The sequence below is a fragment of the Macrosteles quadrilineatus genome, unplaced genomic scaffold (assembly GCF_028750875.1).
Source record: "Macrosteles quadrilineatus isolate MER2022 unplaced genomic scaffold, UCM_ALF_1.0 Scaffold_6__1_contigs__length_79288215, whole genome shotgun sequence".
NCBI lineage: Eukaryota > Metazoa > Arthropoda > Insecta > Hemiptera > Cicadellidae > Macrosteles > Macrosteles quadrilineatus.
Window position 1 is genome coordinate 54,780,251 of NW_026542599.1, and position 24,500 is coordinate 54,804,750.

Here is a 24,500-nt window from a genome sequence, read left to right on the forward strand (position 1 = left end):
GACGTATTTGCGTTTTAAAGATTACAAACATGATTGCAGGGGTAAACAGTTTTTGAAATCCCTGAATCCTGACTAGAGCAGAACAAATCTCCAAACATCACTGGATAAACAAAAGGTGCTTCAGACCTGTATAACAAGCTAACCATTGACTTTGGATGGCTAATGATTGGTTTGGACTGTTTAGGTTCGAGTCTAGTTCGAGTATACAAATTATGCTCTCCAAGGGATTTAAATAATTTTGTTATGTTAATAGTTACTTGTCACAACTCGTAAAAAAAAACTTCCTCCCTTTGTATTACCTTCCAGTTATGCATTTACCAAATCAGAAATTAGTTTTCAAAAAAGATGATCTTGTTTAGTTTTCCCTGTGATTGCTACAATTTAGTATGATTGGCCTTAAATGTAAATAGTAATGGTAAATTATAATTTAGTAGAAAACTTTACTTTTGGGCATAAAATATTCTCCAGATTTTTTTTAATTTTTATAGTGTGTGAACGATTGGGTTTGGTAAAGAACTTTTTACAGTCTTTTGATATTTTCATTTTCTGAGGTATATTCAAATCCATAACAATGGTAATGTGTTGTAAAAGCACATCGCAAAACACATCGTAAAAGCATTATTTTCATTTTTATACTATTTTAAAATTTGTAATTATAATAAAAAAATATATTTTTGTGGAAACTATTACCGTAATGGCTTGGCTTTCATAGTTATTAAAATGCGGAAATTATTAAGGCCTCGGGTTCAAATCCTCCCAATCCAATACGGCCTTTGTCAATGATGTTGCCACGACCACATTAAGCTGCAGGTTTACCCGTCATGAAAACTCTTTCGATGAAATAAAATTAATTGAAATGAAAAATTACTTAATTTTGAGAGGTAAAACTAGTACTATCAAGTCCTCTTTACTACTTAACCTGCAATGATAAATGCTGACCGATTTGATCAAAAACTGTATTAAAACATCCATATCACTTACCAAACTTGTACACATTTTCTCAACGTATCGACAAAATCCTGTTACCTATTGTTATCCGAGTAATCATCCTTGCGCTTCCAAGAACACTAATATCTACCCATGACGTCACAGACGAAAGTTCAACTTGTTCACTTCCCTATTGTCATTCGGGGTTGATTTGGAAAGTTCGGGGAAGACCTTGGATCACCTGTTGTATGACGTCAGAGGTTGCTTGTCGTAATCAGCTGATTCCCGAGCTGTCGGATCCTTCTGTCGAGCATTTCGTTGTGTTATCCTAGAGTAAGTTTAACATGCACCCCAACGAGTGTTGGAGACTAGAAGTTCTCTACCGTAAATCGTAAGTTGTTCCAACATGTTTTATGAAGGAGTTAAGTAAATCAATATGCAGTAGTTTGATTTGAAGAGGTTGGCGTAATTTTACATTCTAATGATAGGGGCGCGATGTACGCGGCTTTTTTTATAGAGGTGGAAACTCAAATCCGAATCCGTAAGATCTTTGAGTATTGTATAATATGCGTGGCTTATCTTATTATTATATTCAGCCATATGACGCGACCTGATATGAAACTTTACTATAGAGCCCCAGATTTCATCCCTTCAATCTTCAAAGATATTTACTTATGGTTAGTGTTGCCATTTGAGGATTCAAAACGAAAATTAAGCTGCAGTTTGTCATATTTAGGAAAATCGCATTTCTTTTAAACGAAGAGAACTCCCTTTGAATAGAAATTAAGATACGACATAAAATCTTATGACTGTTTAATATTGACAGGCAAACGACACATCGTAGTGTGATTTTTTGTTCAAGTTTTTTTCTCATTGTCTTTTTACGCTATTTGCATAGTCCATCGATTTTGAAAGTGAATGATCCTTGTACTTAGATAAGGTAATTTACTGATGGTCAAACTATTTTATTTTTCACTAACCGGTAAAGTTGTGTGCCTTTTAACTTTTCATTTATTTTATAATGTTTTGAAGATAATTAAAATTACCTGCACCCTTTTTTAAACTAGCCTTTTCAATTCAGTTCTTACAATTGAAAAGATTCACTTAACAGTATTGTTTCCTTACTTTACCTACGGTCATCCTTATACAGTATATAATACGTGAAGGCTAAGAAACACTACTCCTCTGTTAATAATGGACGGATTTTTACAAACAATGTGTCAAAATTAAGTATTTTTTGTGTAGACGCCCCCTTTTACAAATTCCTTTAATAAAAGTCCTCGGGCTTTGCCCCACAGGCCTTCAAAACCCCTATGTATTTCTTATGAAGAAGAGATTTTGTTTATTTATACAGACGAATAATTTGTATTAATAACACCTGTAATACTTTGCAATTGCTCGAATTCGAGCAACAGGTACACTAGTTATTTTAAAATAACCGTTTCAATTCAGTTCTTAGAATTTAAAATATGCACAGCATTGTTGTTTTACTTACCAATGAGGTTCAAGGATTTAGAGAGAAGTAAAATTGTAATGCTTGGAACGTCAACTAATCAGCTGTTCAGGCCAATTTAATTGTCGAGTCGTGGAATTAGTGTCGGTACAATGATTCTTTGCATCACTATCAGTGCCAATGAGAGGTTGTAAACGAAACCATAACCTATCTTAGAAGTTATGAGTAGTGATGTTTAGTAATTTAAAAACTGTCGTAGGTAAAGTAGTGTACGCAACTCGTGTAATTAGCCTCTAAGTCAATCGTAGAAGTTGGAAAGGCACTCGCAAAGGCTCGTACCGTACCTTACATGATGTACTGGTGTCTTAAAGACTATCTTTACGCGATCGTTTGCGTAGACAACTATATACTAACTGTAAGAGATTGACGTTTGTATCTTTATGTAAGCCATGAGACGCTGGTAAAATCTCATACGGATTTTCTACCAGCAGTAAAAGGGTTCTCATTTTAATACGTAAGTCAGAATTGATTTCATTGTTTCTTAAACTATATGAAAATATGTACTTTTATAAATATGTCTCATTAAATTTTAATTTGTATTTTTTATCAAAATACTGCTCTTTCTACTAATAATACTTCTTTTAAAACATTGCTTAGCAAAAGTGTGTATGTAAAGTTATAAATATTTGTCTTTAAAATACCTATTATTTTACTGTTCTGTTTTAATTTGGACATTTATAGAACAATATACTTTAAACCATCAGCCTCCATTACAGACAAACTGACATCGACACAGAACTGTTGATCAACTAATAATAATAGGATTTCAAATGCAGAGTAAGGCCTTATTTTTCCAGGAAACCAAACCAAAACTTTGGATGTATACATCATTGATGTATACCTACTCAATCAATACTGCATTCAACCTATTATTTACATCTAGGATCAATTGAAAGCAATGCCTTTAATTAATACCATGTTGATATCAGGAAAACCTTTTCAAACATTGAATATTTCTTCTTAGTCATTCACTCTAGTCTATTTGTTAAAGAAATCACTTCTCATAACAACATGACGAAGTGATTTTGCATACTTTTTTATTTGTTTCATTTCTGGCAAGGTGTCTGTGAGTAAACCAGTTTCCCTACAACCAGTCTCCAGTTGCAGTTATAAGCGAGTATTTCAAGTATCATAAGCTGGTTTCTCGGTTTCTCCTCGGTATTTTGTATTTCTGCTATGGAAGTTATTCACCACGAAATTGAGGCGCTTCTGTAAATCTTTATGTGAATTATCTGTATGTATATAAATGGGTACAATTAGTATACATATTGATTACAACTGTATAAACTTGAATGCAATCAGTTAGTTGCCTATTGTAATTGAGTTTTTATTGGTAAATATTTCAAGAATATTATTATATTTTTTTTATACAGAACTTACATTTAATTCGACATTTTTTAATTCATTTGCAATTTAGTTAAATAAACCGACAACGTACCAGAAGTAGATTTGATATTACTTTCACAACATCTGCACCAATTACGAAGGGTATTCAATATCCGGTAATACCAGTGCGCTTTAATCTCAGCAAGATATTCTTCTCAATTTCGTAAACTAGTTTGATAGTTTGGTTGTATTTAATTTATTGCTAGTAATAGTTTAGTATAAATTGTATTTTATAGGTAAATGTATAAAATAAGTTTTGAGCCGGATCAAAACTGACGCGAGCACATCCATGCGTTTCTGTACAGTGAAATACACAATGCATGCACAGGATACTCAGCTGCATTTAAGGATAAGTAATGTTTTTGGGAGCGAAACAATTTAAATTTCTTATAAGTTTTATAATAAAGGTACAATAGTGAGGTGAATTAGTGCTTTAGGAATATCCCACTCGGATAAAAAACATTTACATAGTAGTTGACATCTTAATATCTGTTTTTATAAATAGCATTATAGTAAGTAATTCGATTTGCTTTCTTAAAGCTATATTTCTTTTAGACTGTACCCTAAATACAAGCATTCGCATAGTCAACTAATCAAATATTTGTAAATAAACATCATTATTATTATGGATACTGAACGCCGGCCGTGGATTACTTTGTATTCATTCACCGATTATGTAATCTATAGAACGCCGTGATTCTAAATGACCTCGAGCATATTATCACTGTTTCCAGTTATTTCCTCCAATGGTATTCAGCTGTAGTAAGTATTCAAATATTCAAACATTGGATGTGTCAAAACTAACAAAGGAAAGAGGTCACAAACCCCGAAATAAATATTTTCATGATACAATTTTTAAATCCAAAGCACTTAAAGTAGCGAGTAAATGACATGAAGCAAGTGCAATCCCATAGAGCGTGGATACTCACCACAAAGCCCAGGGGAAATCACCAAATTGTATTGGTAAAGGTAAGGAGGAAATCACAGCATTCTACCATCGTATTTCGGTTCAACTTATTTAGTATGTGGTTGAGATAACGACATTTTATTTAAAAAAAATCCCTTTTGGTGGCTGAGCTTTGATAATCACTTAGTATTTGCTCCTAAATGTGACCTTTATACAATTATTGCACTCAAAGTAAAAACTTCTGATTTTTTCTAATTTGATTTATCAATTTACTAAATTAAAACATTTTCTTGTGTTAAAATACTATAAAAAAATATAAATTTAAAAATAAAAAGACCAACTTAAAATCTTTAAGCAATTAACCTGTTTGTTTGTTCATTTAAATATAGTTTCACTTCGTTTCGTTTATAAGTGACCTTATAATGACAAAGATATAATGCTAAGAATAGCTAATTTTTGTTTGTTTAAAATTTGTAAAGGAAAATTTTTAAGTTTCATCATTTTATCATTCTTTTATTTAAAATTTAAGCTCGAAAAGTTGAGTTTCCAATACAATTAGTGCGTAAAAAGCAATAAATACAATAAAAGCGTTCCCTACTTATTAAATCTTCCTATCTTAACTCCAGATCAAAACATCATTCATGCCTTCGTTCATTCAAAACTATTAGATAAATGTCTACCATTTCTTATATTTAACTTACTAAAGACAGTTCATTTTACCATATTTTGCAATTGAACTTCAATATAATTTCCTTTCTAAATGTTAACTAGATTCTTAGCCAAAACGAATAATTACCTAATGCAAAGCGTGATCATTTGTTTAACATGCAGTTGTAGGAAGTCACCAATGATTGCTTATTTAAGGTCAATAGACTTCTCCATGCAACACTGATAACAGTTTTGTCAAGGGCAAGGTCGACGATATTATCTCTCATTATTACGCTGGATCCTGCGTGCCCCTGAGGAAAGGCTTGTTAATTGCGTCCTTATATTAACTCGAAAGATTATTTTAAGTACAGTGCAACCATTATTTTGTGAGGTAAACGTAACAAACATATAGAAAACTTTTTACAAAAATCTTTAGTCCTCACCAGTAGTTGGAAAAAAAATTATTTTTTACTGAACGACCCTCGTTGAATGCTATAGGCTCTATTAGAACTAAATTACCATTGACTCTCGATTTTTAAACTTGTTTAAATTGATGGTGATGATTAAAATGTTTACTGAGGATTCAAAATGTTTTATATTTCGGGGATCTATGTAAAATTAAACATTGAAAATAGTTTAGAAAATATATAGAATTTCTGGTACTATAAAATACCAGCATTGTTATTTAATTAATATCTTCAATTATGTGTGATGGAGTGGATACTTTATTCGTGCAAAGGTATTTTACTGTATGTTATTTAATAGCATTTACTAGAGATCTAAATACCTTGTTCAAAGGTTGATTGCGGACATTAGCCATCACAATGGTAAAAAACAATACACAATGTTTCGGGATCTGAAATCTGACCCCGTCCTCAGGTGACTTAAAAAAACTTAATTAACACATTACAACTAACAATACACAAAAGCCCCAATCTACGTCGAAAAACACTACAGAAAGTAGCAGTCTAATATATGCACTGTATAGCATTGTCTAAAGATCATTAAGACATCATAACTGTTTGGTTAAGTCCAAGTCAGTTATATTTTATTGCAAATAGTGCGTAAAAACTGTTAAAAATAATGTAGTGTTTTTTTTTGGTTTTTTTTAGAGAGAAACTCAAAACTTGGATCAGGAACTGTAGTAAAGTAATGATAGTAGTAAAACTTTAAAATTCTAAATTTTTAGGTCCCAAAATAACTTATAAAACTTACGCAAAGGCAATTTGAAGTGCTTGTGAACAGTCATCATAAATTGAACCTAAGCCGTAAGCAAGAGTCTATTACCACTATAATTATAATGAATCAGCTAAAAACAAAACCAAAGCATACCTATGACCGGCCACTCTTAAAATAATTGACTTTTATCTAAAGTATAGTTTCCTAACGGGAAAAATATTATAACCAAAAATAATTATCTGTTTGTGAAATAGTGTTTGTCCTTTGAAATTACAACAGAACGATAAAGCGCAAACGGTGTAAAATTGTAGATCTTTTAGTCGACCTCAAAGCGTTTAAACGTAACGTTACGTCCGTTACCATCATTGACGATGGTTAATACCAATACACATCAAACAAGCCTCTGATTTTTAATAAAAAAAGATAATATATTTGCTTATTCAACCTATACAATTAGCATTTTACAATTTACTTCGTTAATTGTTACTGTTCTATTTCTTATTTAAATAAAAATTAAAAGATCAAAAGAAACTAAACTGTTTTAATGAAGACACTAATACCAGACAATATTATTAAAGAAAAGTAAATAAAATCATATGGTTAAATATTAATTCAATAACCATAGAGGTTAAACATCTTTCCCTTTGAGTTTCTTTTCAGAGTTTAGTCAGGAAAACGTTTCGTAGGTCTTATAATTCTGCCTCTTGATGATTGTTTTATTGCAGCTTCTTGATTGGGAGAAGTTGATCGTGAAAAAGGTTTACTTTTATCTTGAGTTATTCTAGATGGTGTAGTAGTTGTTCTTTCAGCAGTATTTGATAGGGAAGAGTTGTTTTGAGTAACAGTAGTAAATGGCAGAGGATCTGACGTTGTATCTTTGATGGATAAGGGAATAGGATTGTTCGGTTTGGTTGTATTACCTTTGTAAGGCAAAAGGTGGTGTCGATTCCTTCTCAACGTAGTGTTTCCTGTCTTAACCCAGTATGACCTTGGCTCTTGTCCTAAGCTGATAATAATACCCTCTCTTTTTAGGTCTTGGATCCATACTTGTTTACCTACAGGCAGCGATGGAAGTTCTTTTGTAGCGTAGCGCCTATCGTAGTTTCTCTTGTAAGATGCTTTGTAAGTATCTTCTTTTTCCTTTAGTTGAGAGAGATCGGGTTTGATTTCAAGTTTTTTAGGTAAAACAGGCAGGTTATCTCGCAGTGATCTGTTGTATATTAGCTGAGCAGGACTGTATCCACTTGTGGATAGAGGTGTATTGCGGTAGGTTAGGAGGGCTAAATATGGGTCGTCTTTGTTTTTCTTTAGTACACTCTTCGCTATTTTGACTGCAGCTTCAGCTGCACCGTTACTTTGGTGGTAGCTTGGACTGCTCGTCACAAGTTTAAAGTTATAGCTTTGAGCAAACTTTTTGAATTCAGAGTTTTCAAGACCAGTGTATCTGGTAGCAAACTGTGTACCACAATCAGATCGTAGCTCAATTGGTATACCGTGACGGCAGAATACAGATTTGCATTTTTCGATTATTTCAGCAGTTGACAGGTTCTTTAATGTAGCTATTTCAAAATAACGTGAAAAACAGTCAGTGATTACTACGAACCATGTTCCTTCAAGTTTAAAGAGATCAATCGCTGCCTTTTCCCAAGGACGAGATGGAAGCTCACTGGGCAAAAGGGGTTCATGATGTTGTGTTCTATGTTCAGTACATTTGGGACAATCATTAACAAATTTCTCAATGTCAAGTGACATTCCTGGCCACCACATACTATTGTTGGCTCTAAGTCGACATTTCGTTATGCCTAGATGGCCTGTATGTATTCTTGTCAACATTTCTTGTCTAAGAGTTGTCGGGATTATGAGACGTTCTCCTCTAAGCAATAGTCCGTCACAAAAAGAGATTTCATCCCTAACTGTGAAGTATGGCTTAAGATTATCGGGAATCTTAGTTTTATCAGGCCATTCAGTTGAGCAGTAAGATTTAATTACCCTGAGTTCTGAGCTAGCCCGCTGTGCCGATGCAATTCTATCAAGAACCATGTCAGTTACATAGGCAATGTTTCTTGTTACTGTGTGGATGGCCAGTTCAACTTCCTCATCTAAATCATAACTCTCATTAGCTGCTACAGGACTTCTTGAGAGACAATCAGCAGTGGCTAAATGTTTGCCAGGAGTGTATGTCACATTGTAGGAATATCTCATCAGACGAAGTCTTAGTCTTTGAAGACGGGGAGTCATATCATTGATCTCTTTAGTAGTCAAAATACTTACCAAAGGTTTGTGATCTGTTTCTAGCGTGATGTGCTTGCCCACAATATAGTCTTTAAACTTGTCACAGCTCCATGTTAATGATAGAGCTTGTGCCGATTTTTAAATTCAAAGATTTAAAATCCGCGACAGGCAATGGACAAGTCAGTCAAACATGACGTAACGCGGAAAGATACGAAGACCGTTGGGAACCGCGTCGTCTGCAAAGCGTCTCGTCGTCTCGTCACTCGTGGCTCAGCACTCGCGTAGTCAACATGTGAAGTCGCGTTTTGTCGCTGGTGTAGGACGAATTTATTAATATCTTAATTCGTAGCTCGGAAATTAGCGTTCGGGCGGAAATTGTACGTGCATCAAACGATCGCAATTGTCAAAATTTCGCCGAATTGCATTTGGGTGTGTGTTTTATTAGTATTAAGTCGAGACAGTTGAGATGCCGGATTGATTGTTCGCGTTCGTGATGAAAATTCGTACATGCATCATATCGATAGCAAATGTCAGTTTCTAGCGAATAGCGGGTCGTCGTGAAGGTATTTTCAATTGAATCATTAAACGCCAGCTCGAAAAAACAAGAATTAATAAGTCCTACACCAGAAAAAACCGTGTCGTGATATTCCGCTCGGTCAGACAAAAGTCAAAATTACCACGAGTCAGTTTTTAAATGTTCGGTACGCGTGAATCTTGGTCGGAATGAATGTGTATGTGTCGACATGTGTACGTAAGTAAATGTTTGTGTTATTTGTGTTTTAGTATTAAAATAGTCTTGCCAATCTGCCACATTTTTTCACATGTACCACTCGTTTTACAAGTTATGAATCATGTTTTGTTTGGTCTGAGATTTTCATGTTTCATTTGGTCTACTTAGAGCACATGGTCACGATTCAGGATAAAATGTTTTATTAAATTTGGTCATGTCACACAAAGAATTTAAGTTATAATAGTGAACCTAGTCAAATGAATTTATTAAATTATTTATTATTTATTAAATTGAATTGAAATGGTATATTAATTTAAAGAGCAATGTTTATCTGTGATATTATTATTTTTGTATTCTATGTAAAGTCAGATTCTATCATCATCAGTATTATTATTTAAAACGTTTGTATTTCATGTGTAGAATAATTTTTGAACAGTATTACATTTTTTAATAGTGAGAGTTTGATTGTGTAACGTAAATGGGGGTAACAGAGTGCTCGGTCGAAGGCTAGGGTTGATAAAGGGTCATGAGGATAGACTCCCATTAAATTCATAAATATTAAATACTAAATAAAAAATTATCAATTTATCGACTCAGTAGTCGATTGGCCCCGTTGCATTGATCAGCAAGGAGTGATGTAGATCACAAACTACATAATAGTCCCTGTTTGATTAAATTGTAAACTGGCCAGTTTGATATATACGAACATCCTTGGGGAGTCTGGTGGCCTAAACTAAATAAATAAAATCGTCAAGGCTAGGTTTTCCCGAGACTCTGCAGTGTTAAAATGTGGCAAACCACCAAACAACTACAATCAATTATCTCACTCTCTCTTTCAAATATAAATAAATTGTGCATAAAGTTTATTACATTGTTTATATTCAATATTTGTATCACAGCTCGTAATTCTGATTCATTATATAGCATTTTTACAAATCACCATCTTTTCATTATCCTGTGTTTCAGCTGTTAGTATCATTAGTATAAAACTGGTAAATTAAAGAGGTAAATGGCTTAACTGGAAGAAGTATACAAAGTATACACAATGAGTGTTGATGATCACATTTTTTAATATCAAGTTGGTGAATTCATGAATAATCGGCTTAACCGAAATCCAGTGTATACAAACATCTTGAAGTCATACTTTGATAAATAGTTTCTGAACAAACAGTTTCATAAATATTTTCAATCAATATTTCAATATTATTATTTGCAATTTTACAGTTTTACAGAGTATCAATTCATATCACAATCTTTCATCAGAACAGCACATTTTATTTCATGGAGTGATCAAATAGACACATCTATTAGTTTTAAGAAGTGTTAGAATTAAGCTGAAGAAGGTGTGAAGGAGGACAACATATCAGACCTCTCACGGTCCATAAATCGGACTTCTGGGATATTTAATTACAGGGCCCACACTTAACATCTTTATTTCCACTGCGCAGCTCTGTGATTGTAATGTCCTCAGTAGTTCAATTAAAAGTGTAAATTAAATTCATTAAAACCCCACCAGGGGGCAACTTTTTGTTATACTCACACCTGTATGGAATAGCCAAATTGCATTACATAAAGGTGTGAGGTGATTTTGCTTGATGGAATGATCAATTAAGTAAAGAGTATATTTTGAATATAAGTAAAGAATTTCTTTTTTTTCTTTACAAGCTTCTCGTTCAATGTTAGAGTAGTTTCGTTCGGTTTCGCTCAGAGTGCGTGAAATATAAGAAATAGGCTTCCAATTCCCATCTGATTGTTGTTGTAAAAGTACTCCACCCAGGCCTTGTGTAGAAGAGTCAGCAGAAATCATAGTTGGTTTATTTTTATCATAGAATGCAAGTTGAGGTGGAGAAGCCAATAATTCTTTCAATTCATCGAATGCTTTTTGTTGTTCACAACCCCAACACCATTCGTTTTTTCTACGTAGGTCGGTAATGGGTTTTAGTAACCGGCTTTTGTTAGGTATGTATTTGCCAATGAAGTTCACCATACCAAGTAACCTTTGAACTCCTAAAATATCTGTTGGAGGAGCCATTTTTCGTATAGCTTCGACTTTGGTCTCATCGACTTTGATTCCTGATTCAGATAAATGGTGACCTAAGTAGGTTAGCGAGGTTTGAGAGAACAAGCATTTGTCTTTGTTTAGGGTGAAGCCAGCACCTTCAAGTTTGGTAAGTACTTCTTCTAAGAAATAGTCATGTTCTTGTTGAGTTTTCCCCCAAACAATTATGTCGTCCATATGCGCAAGTGCATTCATTTGACCTTTAAGGGTTCGATTCACGCATTCTTGGAACACTTCTGGTGCAGATGTTATTCCAAAGGGTAGTTTCAGAAATTTAAAACGTCCAAACGGTGTCAGGAACGTTGTCAAATCTTGGGATTCTTCGTCCAATGTGATCTGCCAGAATCCGTTATTAGCATCCAATTTAGAATAGCATTTTGCTTCTGAGATTTGGGCAAGTGTTATGTCGATGGGTTGAATAGGATAGTATCTTCGTTTGACGCATCTGTTTAATTTAGTAAGATCTACACAAATGCGAACTTTGTTAGAGTCCTTCTTTGGCACAACAACCATTGGAGAGCACCAGTCTGTGGCATGGTGTACCTCAGCGATCACACCCATTGACACCATTCTTTCAAGCTCTTCTTTAGTAGATTCCCAAAGAGGAAGAGGAATCCGACGAGGCGTGTTGATTGCAAATGGATTGACGTTATTTTTCAGTTCTACTTTGTATTTGACATCAATGGAACCTAAGCCTTCAAACAGTTTGGGGTGTCTGTCATACCAGTCATTACTGGATGGCTGTATTTCGTTGATTCGAGCAAGTAACTGCAAACTTGTTATTGCAGGTTTACCTAGAAGTGGCTGGGAAGTGCTTTTAGAAACATATATAGTCTCATAACATGTTTTGTGATTATGTGATAATTTTACAGTAGCAGTTCCTAAAATTGACAGAGCTTTACCATTTGCGCCACTAAATGTTTTGGACGTGGGAGTGAGCCTGATTTTCTTATTCAGTTTAATGTCGGAAGGCAAAATCGTTACGTCTGCTCCTGTATCAATTTTGAAAAGAACATCATCACTGTCATTCATATTTAACACTACAGACCATGGATCATCACACAAGTTTTTTCCTACAATGCCAATGAATGTTTGAGGGTCTATGTACTGAGAGCAAACATTTTCAATGGGTGTTTCAAGGTCAGTATCATCATATTCAATTTGACTGACTTTGTTTGATTTGCAAACATTTGGAAAATGACCAACTTTTTTACAAAACCCACATTTGTATTGTTTAGCTGGACAGTTGAATCTTTTGTGTAAAACTGTCGAACCACACCAAAAACATCTCTTTTCGACATGGGACAGGCTTTTATTGTCATTAATCCGCTTAAAATTTTGATCATTGTTTGATTTATTGGGAATAATGTTTGTCTTAATTAAATGTTGAGTATTTTTATTTATTAATGCTATGTCAGTCAAGTTAAGAGTTTGTTTTTGTCTTGATAGTTCTTCAGATCTACGGATAGTGTTTATAGCTGTGTTTAGTTTTAATTCGGGTTCAAGTTGAAGACGATCACTTAGTGTTTCGTCCCGCATACCAATAATCAAAACCATCAGAATCATCTCCTCTTCAATTTGACCCCAATCACAGTTTTTTGCATGATTGTGAAGGTCTGTGATAAAGTTCTCAATCGGCATGGAACCTTGTGTAAGTTTTAGAAACCTAGCCCGTTCAAAAATTAAGTTCTTTTTAGGAAGGAAATGATCGTCAAACTTCTGTATAACAGCTTTGAAATTAGATTTGTCATTGTCATTTAAACTGAATGAATTAAGTATGTCCTCTCCCTTTTCCCCCATACAGTAGATAAGCATGTCAATCTGATGCTTTCCAGAATGTAGAGCTAAATTACTAAGGGAATAATACCTCTCAAAACGAGTCTTCCATGTCTTCCAGTCGTGAGGATTGAAGGAAAAGGCTTCAGGAGGCTTAATGTTTAGGGATACGGGTTCTTCATTCGACTGCGCCATGTTCTATTTCTTATTTAAATAAAAATTAAAAGATCAAAAGAAACTAAACTGTTTTAATGAAGACACTAATACCAGACAATATTATTAAAGAAAAGTAAATAAAATCATATGGTTAAATATTAATTCAATAACCATAGAGGTTAAACAGTTACCTGTCAATAATGTTAAAAATTCAAAAATACTTGTTTAATGTTTAAATTCTTGGTTACTGTGATTTTCCAAGCTCGGGAGTATGTGGACAAAAGCTATAACGTTGATAACTTGTCATAAAAGTAGTGAACGCAAATTACCAAGAGCTGACAGTAACTAGCACTTGGGCTTTTAATTATAATTTTACTACTTCATTAACAAGTGCCATAAAATAGCGTGGTGTGCGTTCACTGGTTCACTATAACTTTGTAGTTGCAGCGAGGTAATGAAAATACATAATATGTCTCTTTATCGGCCAAACATTTTTGGGGTTAATTATTTAGACTCAGTGTTGTAAGGAAATCTTGTCTCAATTTACACAAATATTTTAGGTGAGGAGTTATTATAATTTTTTTTTTTTTAACTAAATTCTAGTTTTCTACATTTGAGTAGACGTGACTAAGCAAGGCTGTATAAAGTTACTTATTTTTGTTTTGGTTTCTTAGTTTATTATTACTTCGAAGGATAGTACAAAACCCACCCTTATTGCTATTTGACTTAGTTGTGTAAGCTCATTAAAATTTTAAATATGTTATCAAAATGAAAGACAGGATGTAAAATATTAAATGCTTGTTTGTGAGATTAAATCAAGTAAAAGGTACAAGCCATGAGGTATATGTTTATCCAAATATTATTACATACACTGTTATCTCTTCATATTACAATGAACATTATTTGGTACAATATTCTGAAAAGATGGCACGAGCCAACCCGGGTTAATTTAGGCTGATCTCTATTGGATAAGAGAAATAACTTGGTGGACTAAGCTTAGGGTTGCCTTGGTAAAAACTATTACTAGGGATATCCCTTTATCTTTAGGATCTGCCTTGAATGCAAGTGTTTAAGTACTTGCAAATGGTTGCTGATACAAATTGAATTATGTGTTTTGTTTCTAAAATATGTTAAGAACTGGGAGATGAAAACTATGAATATAGTTACATATTCATATGTGCCTAGTGCTGCACTAGTATTGCAACCTTGTATTTTGGATTCAGGTGAGATTCCACATTACTGTCTACTACGGCTACAAAACAATTTATTTAGCATTTTTACTATTAGTCCATATTGAGGCACAACAGATTTATGACTCTATTATTTTTGTGACACCGAACAAAATAAATGTATATTCGTCTGAATTTTTTTTTTTTTTTTTCTTTTGTAAACGTTAATTTTGTTGAAAAACATACTCCTGCATCACTAAAATTTGGGGTAATTTCCTTGATATTATTTCCTAGTTTCTGGGTATGGTATTTAATGCACATTTTACACTACACGGGTTAATAAAATACATTAACAACGGGTACTTGTCGTTCATTGTTGCAACACGACCTTAATGTTCAGAGTATATGCAACTACAGGTGTTTATCGTTTCACTAAAAACAATAATGTTATTTATACTAAATATTAGTTGCCACTTATATGTTTTACTGCTGCCCTGCTACAAATAATTATTAAACTATTACCACTAAGTTGGTTTACACAAACACTAATCTACTTCTTATTGTTTTGTAACCAATAATAGATGATTTTGATTCATTGTCACACATAATCAGTTATCAATCAGTGAGATGGGTCGTCACATAGGTGCGTATTTTAACCCAAATATGACTGAAGGATGAGTGTACATTAGGAGTGAGTGAGATGATCTGTGTCTGTGTAGTTTTGTTAGTGACTTAGTTCAGCTTTTTCTTTAGGATCATTTATGTAAAGCCCAATGATCAGGAATAGCTGGGTCTGGTTTCGAACCATCAAGATGCTACTGACTTGTCTCAGGATTGAACCATATCACAATACAACTACAAATGTGTAATAAGTCGTTACAAAACCCAATTATGTTAATTAAAACCCACTGATATTTATTGTTGAGGAGACTCTTGCGCGGGTTTCATGTTAGTACCTGCCACAATTAGTTAATTTCGATACTTTGTAAACATGGAATACTCTAGCTCGTACCTTTGTGATATTTATTAAGCAGCAGATTGGAGCTAGTCTGTTTCGACTTTATTATCATGTCATGTGGATTTTCTCAATATTATCTACAGTAATGTTCAAATATAGGTTAGTTGGTATCACCAACTTAATTTCACATTGTTGCGGTAGACGAGTCTATACACGCTGGGTGGTAGCTATTGTAACCTGCAAAACTAACGGGTAAAGTTGACCGAACTCCAGTTGGCTTTACCGGTCTCATTTTGTAAACAATGACTTTCTGGTCTAAAAAGAGTAAAGAAAGGAGTTTAACATTTTTGTACAATATGCTTACTATTTGGGGTAGTGTAACCCCCTTTGTCATAAACCGTTTCAATTGTTTAATTGTTACCCAATAACAACAACCACAATGTTGTTCTTGTTGCATAACCACAATTTTGATACATTGCCACAAATAATCATTGTTACACTACAACCAATGATGTACACTACAATACAAATCATATCAAACACAACTACTGATGTAGGTTATAACACTAAATTATGACAATTTCCATTGTTTTATAACCACTAATGTTTATTGTTCCATTATACGAGTAAACACGATTGTTCATTGCCACACTACAATCACATGTGTTCGTTCATTGTTAGCTACACTAATATATTATACACAAAGTTATTGTTTTTTTACTCTCATGTTGCCACTAATATATGCTATTGTTACACAAGCGAATAAATATTTCTACTCTCTATATTCAACTATGTTTTTTTTCTTTTTTTAATGAAATTTTTTTATAATTTTGTTTATAACTATTGTTACGTTACGACCATTAATGTTGTGTAGTCATTGTCGTTTCATGGTTGTTGAACCACTGTCACTTACCACGGTACCTATTGTTGCAGGGAGTCCGAGCGGGAGCGGGAGAGGGAGAGAGAGGGGGCGGGCCGGCGCGCTCCGTCGCTCAAGCTCGCCAACGGTCGGCTCGCGGCTCAGTCCGTGGAAGAGATCCGAAGCCCGCGGCTCGCGCACGATGACAGCATCAAAATCAGCATCGAGAACACCAACACGTGCACAGACTCGCTGGTGACAGCGCTGGATGACGAGACATTGCTGCTGACAGAACCCGACATGTTCGCGACCAAGGTGCACTTCGGAGGTGACGACCTGTCGTTGTACGGCACCCCCAAGGAGGAACCGGGACCCGCGCCCATGGGGAACCCGGGGATGCCCGACTCGGGGAAACAGAGCTTCATCAAGAACCAACTGCAAGCTCTGTTCCAACCCACCGACAACAAGCTGGCGATGAAACTGTTTGGAAGCAAGAAGGCGTTGATGAAGGAGAGGATTAGGCAGAAGGCGGCGGGTCACTGGGTGATACATCCGTGCAGTAGTTTCAGGTGCGTGATAGTGTAGTGTGTTGTGGATACTGATGGAGGTAATGCTTGCTAGTTGCTAATCGGTCAAGTTCTACTAAAGCTCTAGCCTATTGTTATCGAAACTAGTCACTAGTTTAGTTCTCTAGTTCACAATGGGTTCCATAACAGTGTACTTATAGTGGTAGCATTAGTATCCTCGTCCTGTGTGTTCTGTAATAAGTTTATACTAATTTAGTTCACTATTGACTTTGAACGCATGTGTAGGCTACTCAATACCACAAGTACACAACTAGACCGTAGGTTCACGCCAGGTAGTTACTAGAGAAGGTTAAAGCAAATTATTTCAGCAACTATAGTCGTTCACTTATCGCAAGGTAATAAACATCGCAGTTCTGGTCTGGTAAACGAGTACAGTAGTCAGTCACAATTGCTCATTGAGACTCATGTACGTGTACAACAGTTGGGAGATAGTCTAAACGTGTTGGAATCACCAGTGTACGTGATCTGATTGCCTAGGCTCACAACACAGAAGTCAGCTGATAAGACGGCGACCAAAATATTAGACTGAAAATACAAAGAATTGTGTAGGTATCCAAAACACACAAACACTAACTTTCTTTGACTAGGTTGGGTGTAAGTAGATACATCTGATACACCTAGATACATCGTCAGGTATTTGCGGTTATGTGTAATAGACATTGACTATATGTATTGACATTATTGACTATATTGGCATTGACTATATACACCTCTAAGTATATAGTAAATGCTAATAGTCTACATTAAGTCACAGGTCGGAGAGATTAGGTGCCTAGTAACATGATAAAATAGTCCACTTAAAAAAAATGTGTCTTCTATTTAGTATACATCTATGATAATAACCTAGTATCCTATAAAATATGACATGCATACTGAAATTTCAGAGCTTGGCCTCTAATAAAGTAGGATCCTGAAATAATGTGTTGACTATTAGAATGACTTTTACAAGAGTGCTGTGGAAACTTCGATCAGTTAAAAGAAAAAAAGTAAAAAGAAATTTGCAGTTCGTTTTTTAAGATAAATTAAACTAAATCTATAAAACCAAATCCGGGACCTTTTTAGTTATAAATAGCACCATTCTTTTTCCATTTTTTTGCATTATTTTTCCATGTTATTTACATCGATTTCATGTCTTCCAAGGTATTAATTTAAAAAAGTAAAATTATACACCTTAAAAATTCATTAATCTTATTGTACCAATAGAATATAAACACTGCGCAATCAAAAGAATACTTGTATGATACTAAAACAGGTTTGTTGAACATATGTCACTTTTCTGTTGCTAAACAAGCACTCATTGCATTATTTAATTGATGATAACTTTAACATTCGTACCTATTTAAAACCACTCATCCATCAGCGAAATTGTGTTTTTTTTTACTTTCTGATACAACAGTGTGTGTGAAATACCTTTATTTACCTGTAAAATGAATCGTCTTGAGTTTTAGGAAGTATAAAAACTATGTGTTGATGGTGTAGGCTGTTTATAAGGAAATTAAGAGTAGGCTATATTTAAAAGATGCTCAGATTTACTCAGACAAGTCGATTCAACAGCAACATATTTTGAACTATAAAATTCACTAAACCGATCGATGATAAGCTTTACCCATCGATATATAAACACAACATGTTTTTACCTGAAAATAAGGTGTACCATTAAGTCTCGTCAAACATCTGTTTAGTGAGTCATTGACTTTATACGCATTGAATAAGCATTGAGTGAGCATTGACTTTGGATACTGTAACACGAATGTGTTTAATCTAAGATAAAAGTTAATTAAATTGACACGTTAAGTTGCCATGGTTTTAAAAAATGAAATTGTTTGTCTTAAAAATATTTTATCATATTTAATATGTTTGGTAATAAACACGAACTTCTAAAATTAAATTGGAATTTCTTAACTTTTCGGAATGCATGTGATTTAAACGCAGAATTAAGATGTTCTTCAAAAAATAAACTCAGTTTTGTTAACTAAGACAAATTTTATTAAAAACCTGGCTACAACTTTAACATGGGGATGGAATGTCTAGTTTTACTAAGAATTATTAAGAGCTTTAACTTTGAATTAATTTCGATGACCTAAGCTTAGAAAGTTTTCAATTGCGCTAAGAATATCAATCACATGCGATCCTTTTTAATATTGACCTATAACATAGCCTAAAGTCTTAACTTATAAGTAAAAAATGTGGAAGCAAACATTTGTGAGCACGACTAGCAAGAACATTGAAAATTATAAATACTCGTTGAGAGTTTCTCAACCACTCATCGATATTTTTTTGTAATAAAGGCTTGCACTCGTAAGCACAGCGTAAATATTGATACCATTTATGAGTAAAGCTTATTAGGTTAAAGTTTAATTATTTTTGCCGTGTACTACAAATAAAATAAAACAACCAAATATTCAAGACATTTTGAACCTTGAACTGCCACTAAGCCAGAAATAATGGACCCGGAACAAAGTTAAGATAGAATTAAGATAAGGAAATTCTAATTAGTTTTATCACAAGGGGAAGATATTTCTCTTAAAAACTATTGTCATTTAAAATTTACAAGAATACTATATTAAAGAGTCTAGTTTTTATTGTGGGTTAAATAAATAAATAAATAAATAAAAATGCCTTTATTTACGAGCGAGTTTCATAATACAGTCCAACCTCAGTATAACGAATCTGAAGGGACCGAACTGAATATTCGTTATATCAAGGATTTCGTTAAAATGAGGTTCGTTATATAGAGGTTAGGTTTGCAGGAATTTCGCTAAGTCGAGGTTCAGAACCAGCGTCGGTCAATATAGGCTGGGATTTGACCTCATTAAAACACAACTAAAGTAGCATAGGCTACAATACTTTACAGTACAGTGTTTACATTGTACAGTAGAACCTAAATTATCCGGCATAATAAAGGTGAGGGATCTTAAATATTGCGCAATCATGACAATGGCATTGACCTTGGTACAGGTTAAAAACTGTAAGTTTAAAATCACAGCTTGTTCTAACCCTCCTAAAACCTAGCAAAACACTACATTGCGTAGTCATAAACCATGTAAAAAAAAAAAAAAAAAACAGTAGTAGAAAGTTTTGTAAGCTACTGCTCGCGATAGGCCGGTAGGCTACTTACACAGTACAGTACCGATTTATCACAACAGAGGAATGTCAATAATAATCATTAACTATAGCATTGGCGTTGCTAGTTGAAACAATCGTATTGAAAACAATAAATTATTAGATAAGTCATTATAAAAGTGCATATTCATAGCCAAGTTAAAGATAATAAAAACAGTCGTAAATAAAGGAATGTCAAAATAACGATGTTGCTATTCTTTCTCTTTGCTTTTGTTTTTATATTCTTTCTTAGATTTCTCTTTATCCAATAATTGTACAATTCACCATATTTACTTATCACCCAATCACAGCTTACTACAGATTACGTAGTCATCAGTCCTCAGTGAATGAAATCAGGTTCTCAGTTGCAACATTGCGTGCGCAGCGACAGCAGACAGAGAGATGTGTAAAACGGAGCAGACGAATGTTAGCGCAAGCGATTACGTCACCTTTCCATTTCATTTGATAAAGAAACAGATTGTCCAAAAAAACAATACTGGGGTGGGGGATTTGTTATATCAAGGGAAAGACGTAGACAATTCGTTATGCAGAGGTTAAATTCGCAATGTAGAGGTTCTGATAATGATAAATTCGTTATATTGAGGTGTCTTATTTTAGCCGAAATCACGAAAAATTCGTTAAATCAAGGTCGTTGTTATGGTTTGTTCGTTATGTAGAGGTAAAATATACATAGTCTCTTATGGAGAGTTCTAGGGGATTAAAAAAAATTCGTTATATCAAGGAATTCGTTATATTGGGGTTCGTTATATCAAGGTTAGACTGTACATGATTTTCAAACCAACTCAAGTCACTAAATCCTAAATCTAAACTATCCTAATACAAGAAATGTCAACAGAATGATTTACAACATAAATTTTACACTTGTTTTTTTAATTGCGGCCCTGAATGAGTTATAAGATTTCGAACCCTTAATCACTTGAGGGAGGCCATTGTACAACTGCGGGCCGAAATAAGAAAGAAATACTATAATAAAGTATTCAAACTTTTAACACTGCATGCCGACAGTAGTATTGCACGTCTTCTTGGATTAACCAACCATGCTTCCTATTGATTATTATCTTCAATGATAATAATTCATTTATGTTAGGAAAAGACCGGTACGTCTTGGAGCATTTGATGTTGTTTCATGTGTTATTCTTATAACTTTAAAATTATCACGAATGACTGTGGCGAAATGTTATAATCTTTGTAACATAATATCGAGATGCAAATCATCAGCTGGAGAGCACAGTAAAAGACAGTACCTAATCGTGGTACCTACTAGCCGATGTTTTACACTAAACATACATATATCATAAATACAAAACATAGATACATACAGAATTATAAAGATCAGCTGTAAATGTATTTTCGCTACACTACTTGAAATTACCTGTTTTCGTTACATGTTTATTGCCTGCGAAAATTCATCATTACATTGTTTACTACGAAAAAAAATGATCACTATGCGAAAGTAATGTTTACTTTTTTTGGATTTTTCTGACGTATACAAACAATGATTTCTTATTATTTTGTCAACATTCAATTTTCAACAACCAAAACTCTACAATCAAAGTATATTTTTGAGCGGAGCGAGCGAAGCGAGCGAAGCTCTTATACGTCGACTTTTATGCATTTCGTAATACGCAAACTCCTCCTAGACGGCTGAATCAATCGTTTTCAAATTTTGCATGGTGATAAAGACCATATCGGTGAGTGCCAACATCTATATAGCGTTAAAAAAGTCTCTCAGGAATCCGTAGAAAAATGAAACTGAAAATCACATTTTTTTAACATTAGTCTTATGGGTTGCTAGGTAACCATGTTGGCTGAATTAAATAACAAGTAAAAAGTAAACAAAAGATTTGAAGTTTTAGCATGTGCTCATAATAAGCCAACTACCCACAGTATACTAGGAAATTACAAATACAGTACAAAAGGAAAAACATCACTTGTTAATATTGAGCAAAGATTATACTTAAGATTACTCGATACATTGTAGTCAAGGGTAGCAGTGCGAAGTCTAGGATCTGTTTATGACGAATACATTAAGGTATCTGCAATCCTAAAATGCTATGGGAAGGTAAGGAAACAGGTCCGTGACGTAGGAAGTAGTGAAGGAAGTAGTATAGGCAATCATAAAATGCTATGGGAATAGAGGGAAACAGGTCCGTGACGTAGGAAGTGATGAAGGAAGTAGTAAATGCGAGCAGTCCGGAGTGTGGGGACTGTTTATGACGATAAGATTAGGGTATCTGCAATCCTAAAATGCTATGGGAAGGGAGGAAAACAGGTCCGCGACGTAGGAAGTGGTGAAGGAAGTAGTCAAGGCGAGTAGTCCGGAGTGCGGGAACTGTTTATGACGATTAGAATAAGGTATCTGCAATCTTGAAGTACAATAGGAAGGGAGGGAAACAGGTCCGCGACGTAGGAAGTGGTGAAGGAAGTAGTCAAGGCGAGCTGTAAGGAGTGAGGGAACTGTTTATGGCGATTAGATAAGGGTATGGGCAATCCTAAAATGCTATGGGAAGGGAGGGAAACAGGTCCGTGACGTAAGAAGTGGTGAAGGAAGTAGTCAAGGCGAGCTGTCTGGAGCGTGGGAACTGTTTATGATGATTAGATTAAGGTATTTGCAATCCTAAAATGCTATGGAAAGGGAGGAAAATAGGTCCGCGACGTAGGAAGTGGTCTAGGCGAGTTGTCCGGAGTGTTGGAAATGTTTATGACAATTAGATTATGGTATCAGCAAACCTAAAATGCTACGGGAAGGGAGGAAAACAGGTCCGCAACGTAGGAAGTGATGAAGGAAGTAGTCAAGGTGAGCTGTCCGGAGTGTGTGAACTGTTTATGACGATTAGATTAAGGTATTTGCAATCCTAAAATGCTATGGGAAAGGAGGAAAACAGGTCCGCGACGTAGGAAGTGGTGAAGGAAGTAGTCAAGGCGAGTAGTCCGGAGTGTGGGAACTGTTTATGACGATTAGATTAAGGTATCTGCAATCTTTAAATGCAATGGAATGGAGGGAAACAGATCCATGACGTAGGAAATTGTGTAGGATGTAGATGTGTGGATTTATGCATCTCCAATACTACGGTGCTTTCAGAGTGAACTAATGATTTTCCCCGAGCAAAGCTCGGTCCCCAGGTACTATAATCAAATGACGACACTAGCTTGAGGTTCGTGACGTATGAAGAGGTTAAGGAAGTAGTAAAGGTGAACAGTCTGGAGTATGGAAACTGTTTTTGACGATTAGATTAAGGTCACAACGTTCCTAAAATGCTACGGAAAGGGAGGGAAACAGGTCCGCGATGTGGGAAGTGGCGAAGGAAGTAGTAAAGGCGAGCTGTTCGGAGTGTGGGATCTGTTTATGACGATTAGATTCAGGTATCTGCAATCTTAAAATGCTATGGGAAGAGAGGGAAACAGATCCGCGACGTAGAAACAGGTGAAAGAAGTAGTAAGGTGAGCAGTGTGGAGTGTGGGAACTGGAAACCGTTTGTAGCAGTTTTAATGTATCTGCAATGCTGAAATGCTATGAGAAGGGATGGAAGCATGCCCAAGACATAGGAAATTGTGAAAGAAGTAGTAAAGTCTAGCAGTACGGACAGTGGGGATGTTTGTTGCAATTAGATTAACGTATCTAAAATACTAAAATGCTATGGAAAGCGATGAATACAGGTCCACGACGTAAGTGGTGAAGGAAGTAGTAAAGGCTGGCAGTGCAGAGTGGGGGAACCGTTTGAGCAGATGGATAAATGAATTTGTAATACTTAAATGCTATGAGAAAGGAAGGAAACAGGCCAATGACGTAGTAAATGGTGAAGGAAGTAGTAAGGCTAACAGCGCAGAGTGTGGGAACTGTCTTTGGCAATTAAATTAATGTATCTGCAATCCTAAAATGCTATGGGAAGAGAGGGAAACAGGTCCACGACGTAGTGTGTGGTGAAGGAAGTAGTAAAGGTGAGCAGTGTTGAGTTTGGGAATGGATTAATGTATCTGCAATGCTAAAATGCTACGGGAAGAGACTGTAGACTGTAATATGTTAAAATGATTACGAAGCACAAATCGATACATATTTTCGATACATGCAATCGTTTACAATCGAAATTTACAACTGAGTTGACAACAGCTGATTTTTACTCCATAGAGGCTAAAAACGATTTTTACTCCCTAAATATTAAAAATGCTACTTTAGACCCGCAGCGCATGCATGAAAAAATACTGTTTTTACTGCAGTAAGACAAAAACAATATAATATGAACCCTTGATGACTCCGCTCAATTTTGTGGATGCCTCTGCGAACGCCACCTAG

General features: G+C 34.8%; 1 protein-coding gene across 6 annotated transcripts in view; it reads left to right on the forward strand.

The window, feature by feature from the left end:
* The window catches only part of LOC128996878 (potassium/sodium hyperpolarization-activated cyclic nucleotide-gated channel 2), a 378,895-nt gene that overhangs the window by 181,830 nt on the left and 172,565 nt on the right, over nt 1–24,500 (forward strand). For all 6 annotated transcript variants that reach the window (XM_054422396.1, XM_054422397.1, XM_054422398.1 and 3 more), the window contains one exon: nt 16,574–17,068. In XM_054422396.1, the coding sequence (XP_054278371.1) occupies nt 16,574–17,068 (495 nt within the window). The remainder of the gene's footprint in view (nt 1–16,573; nt 17,069–24,500) is intronic.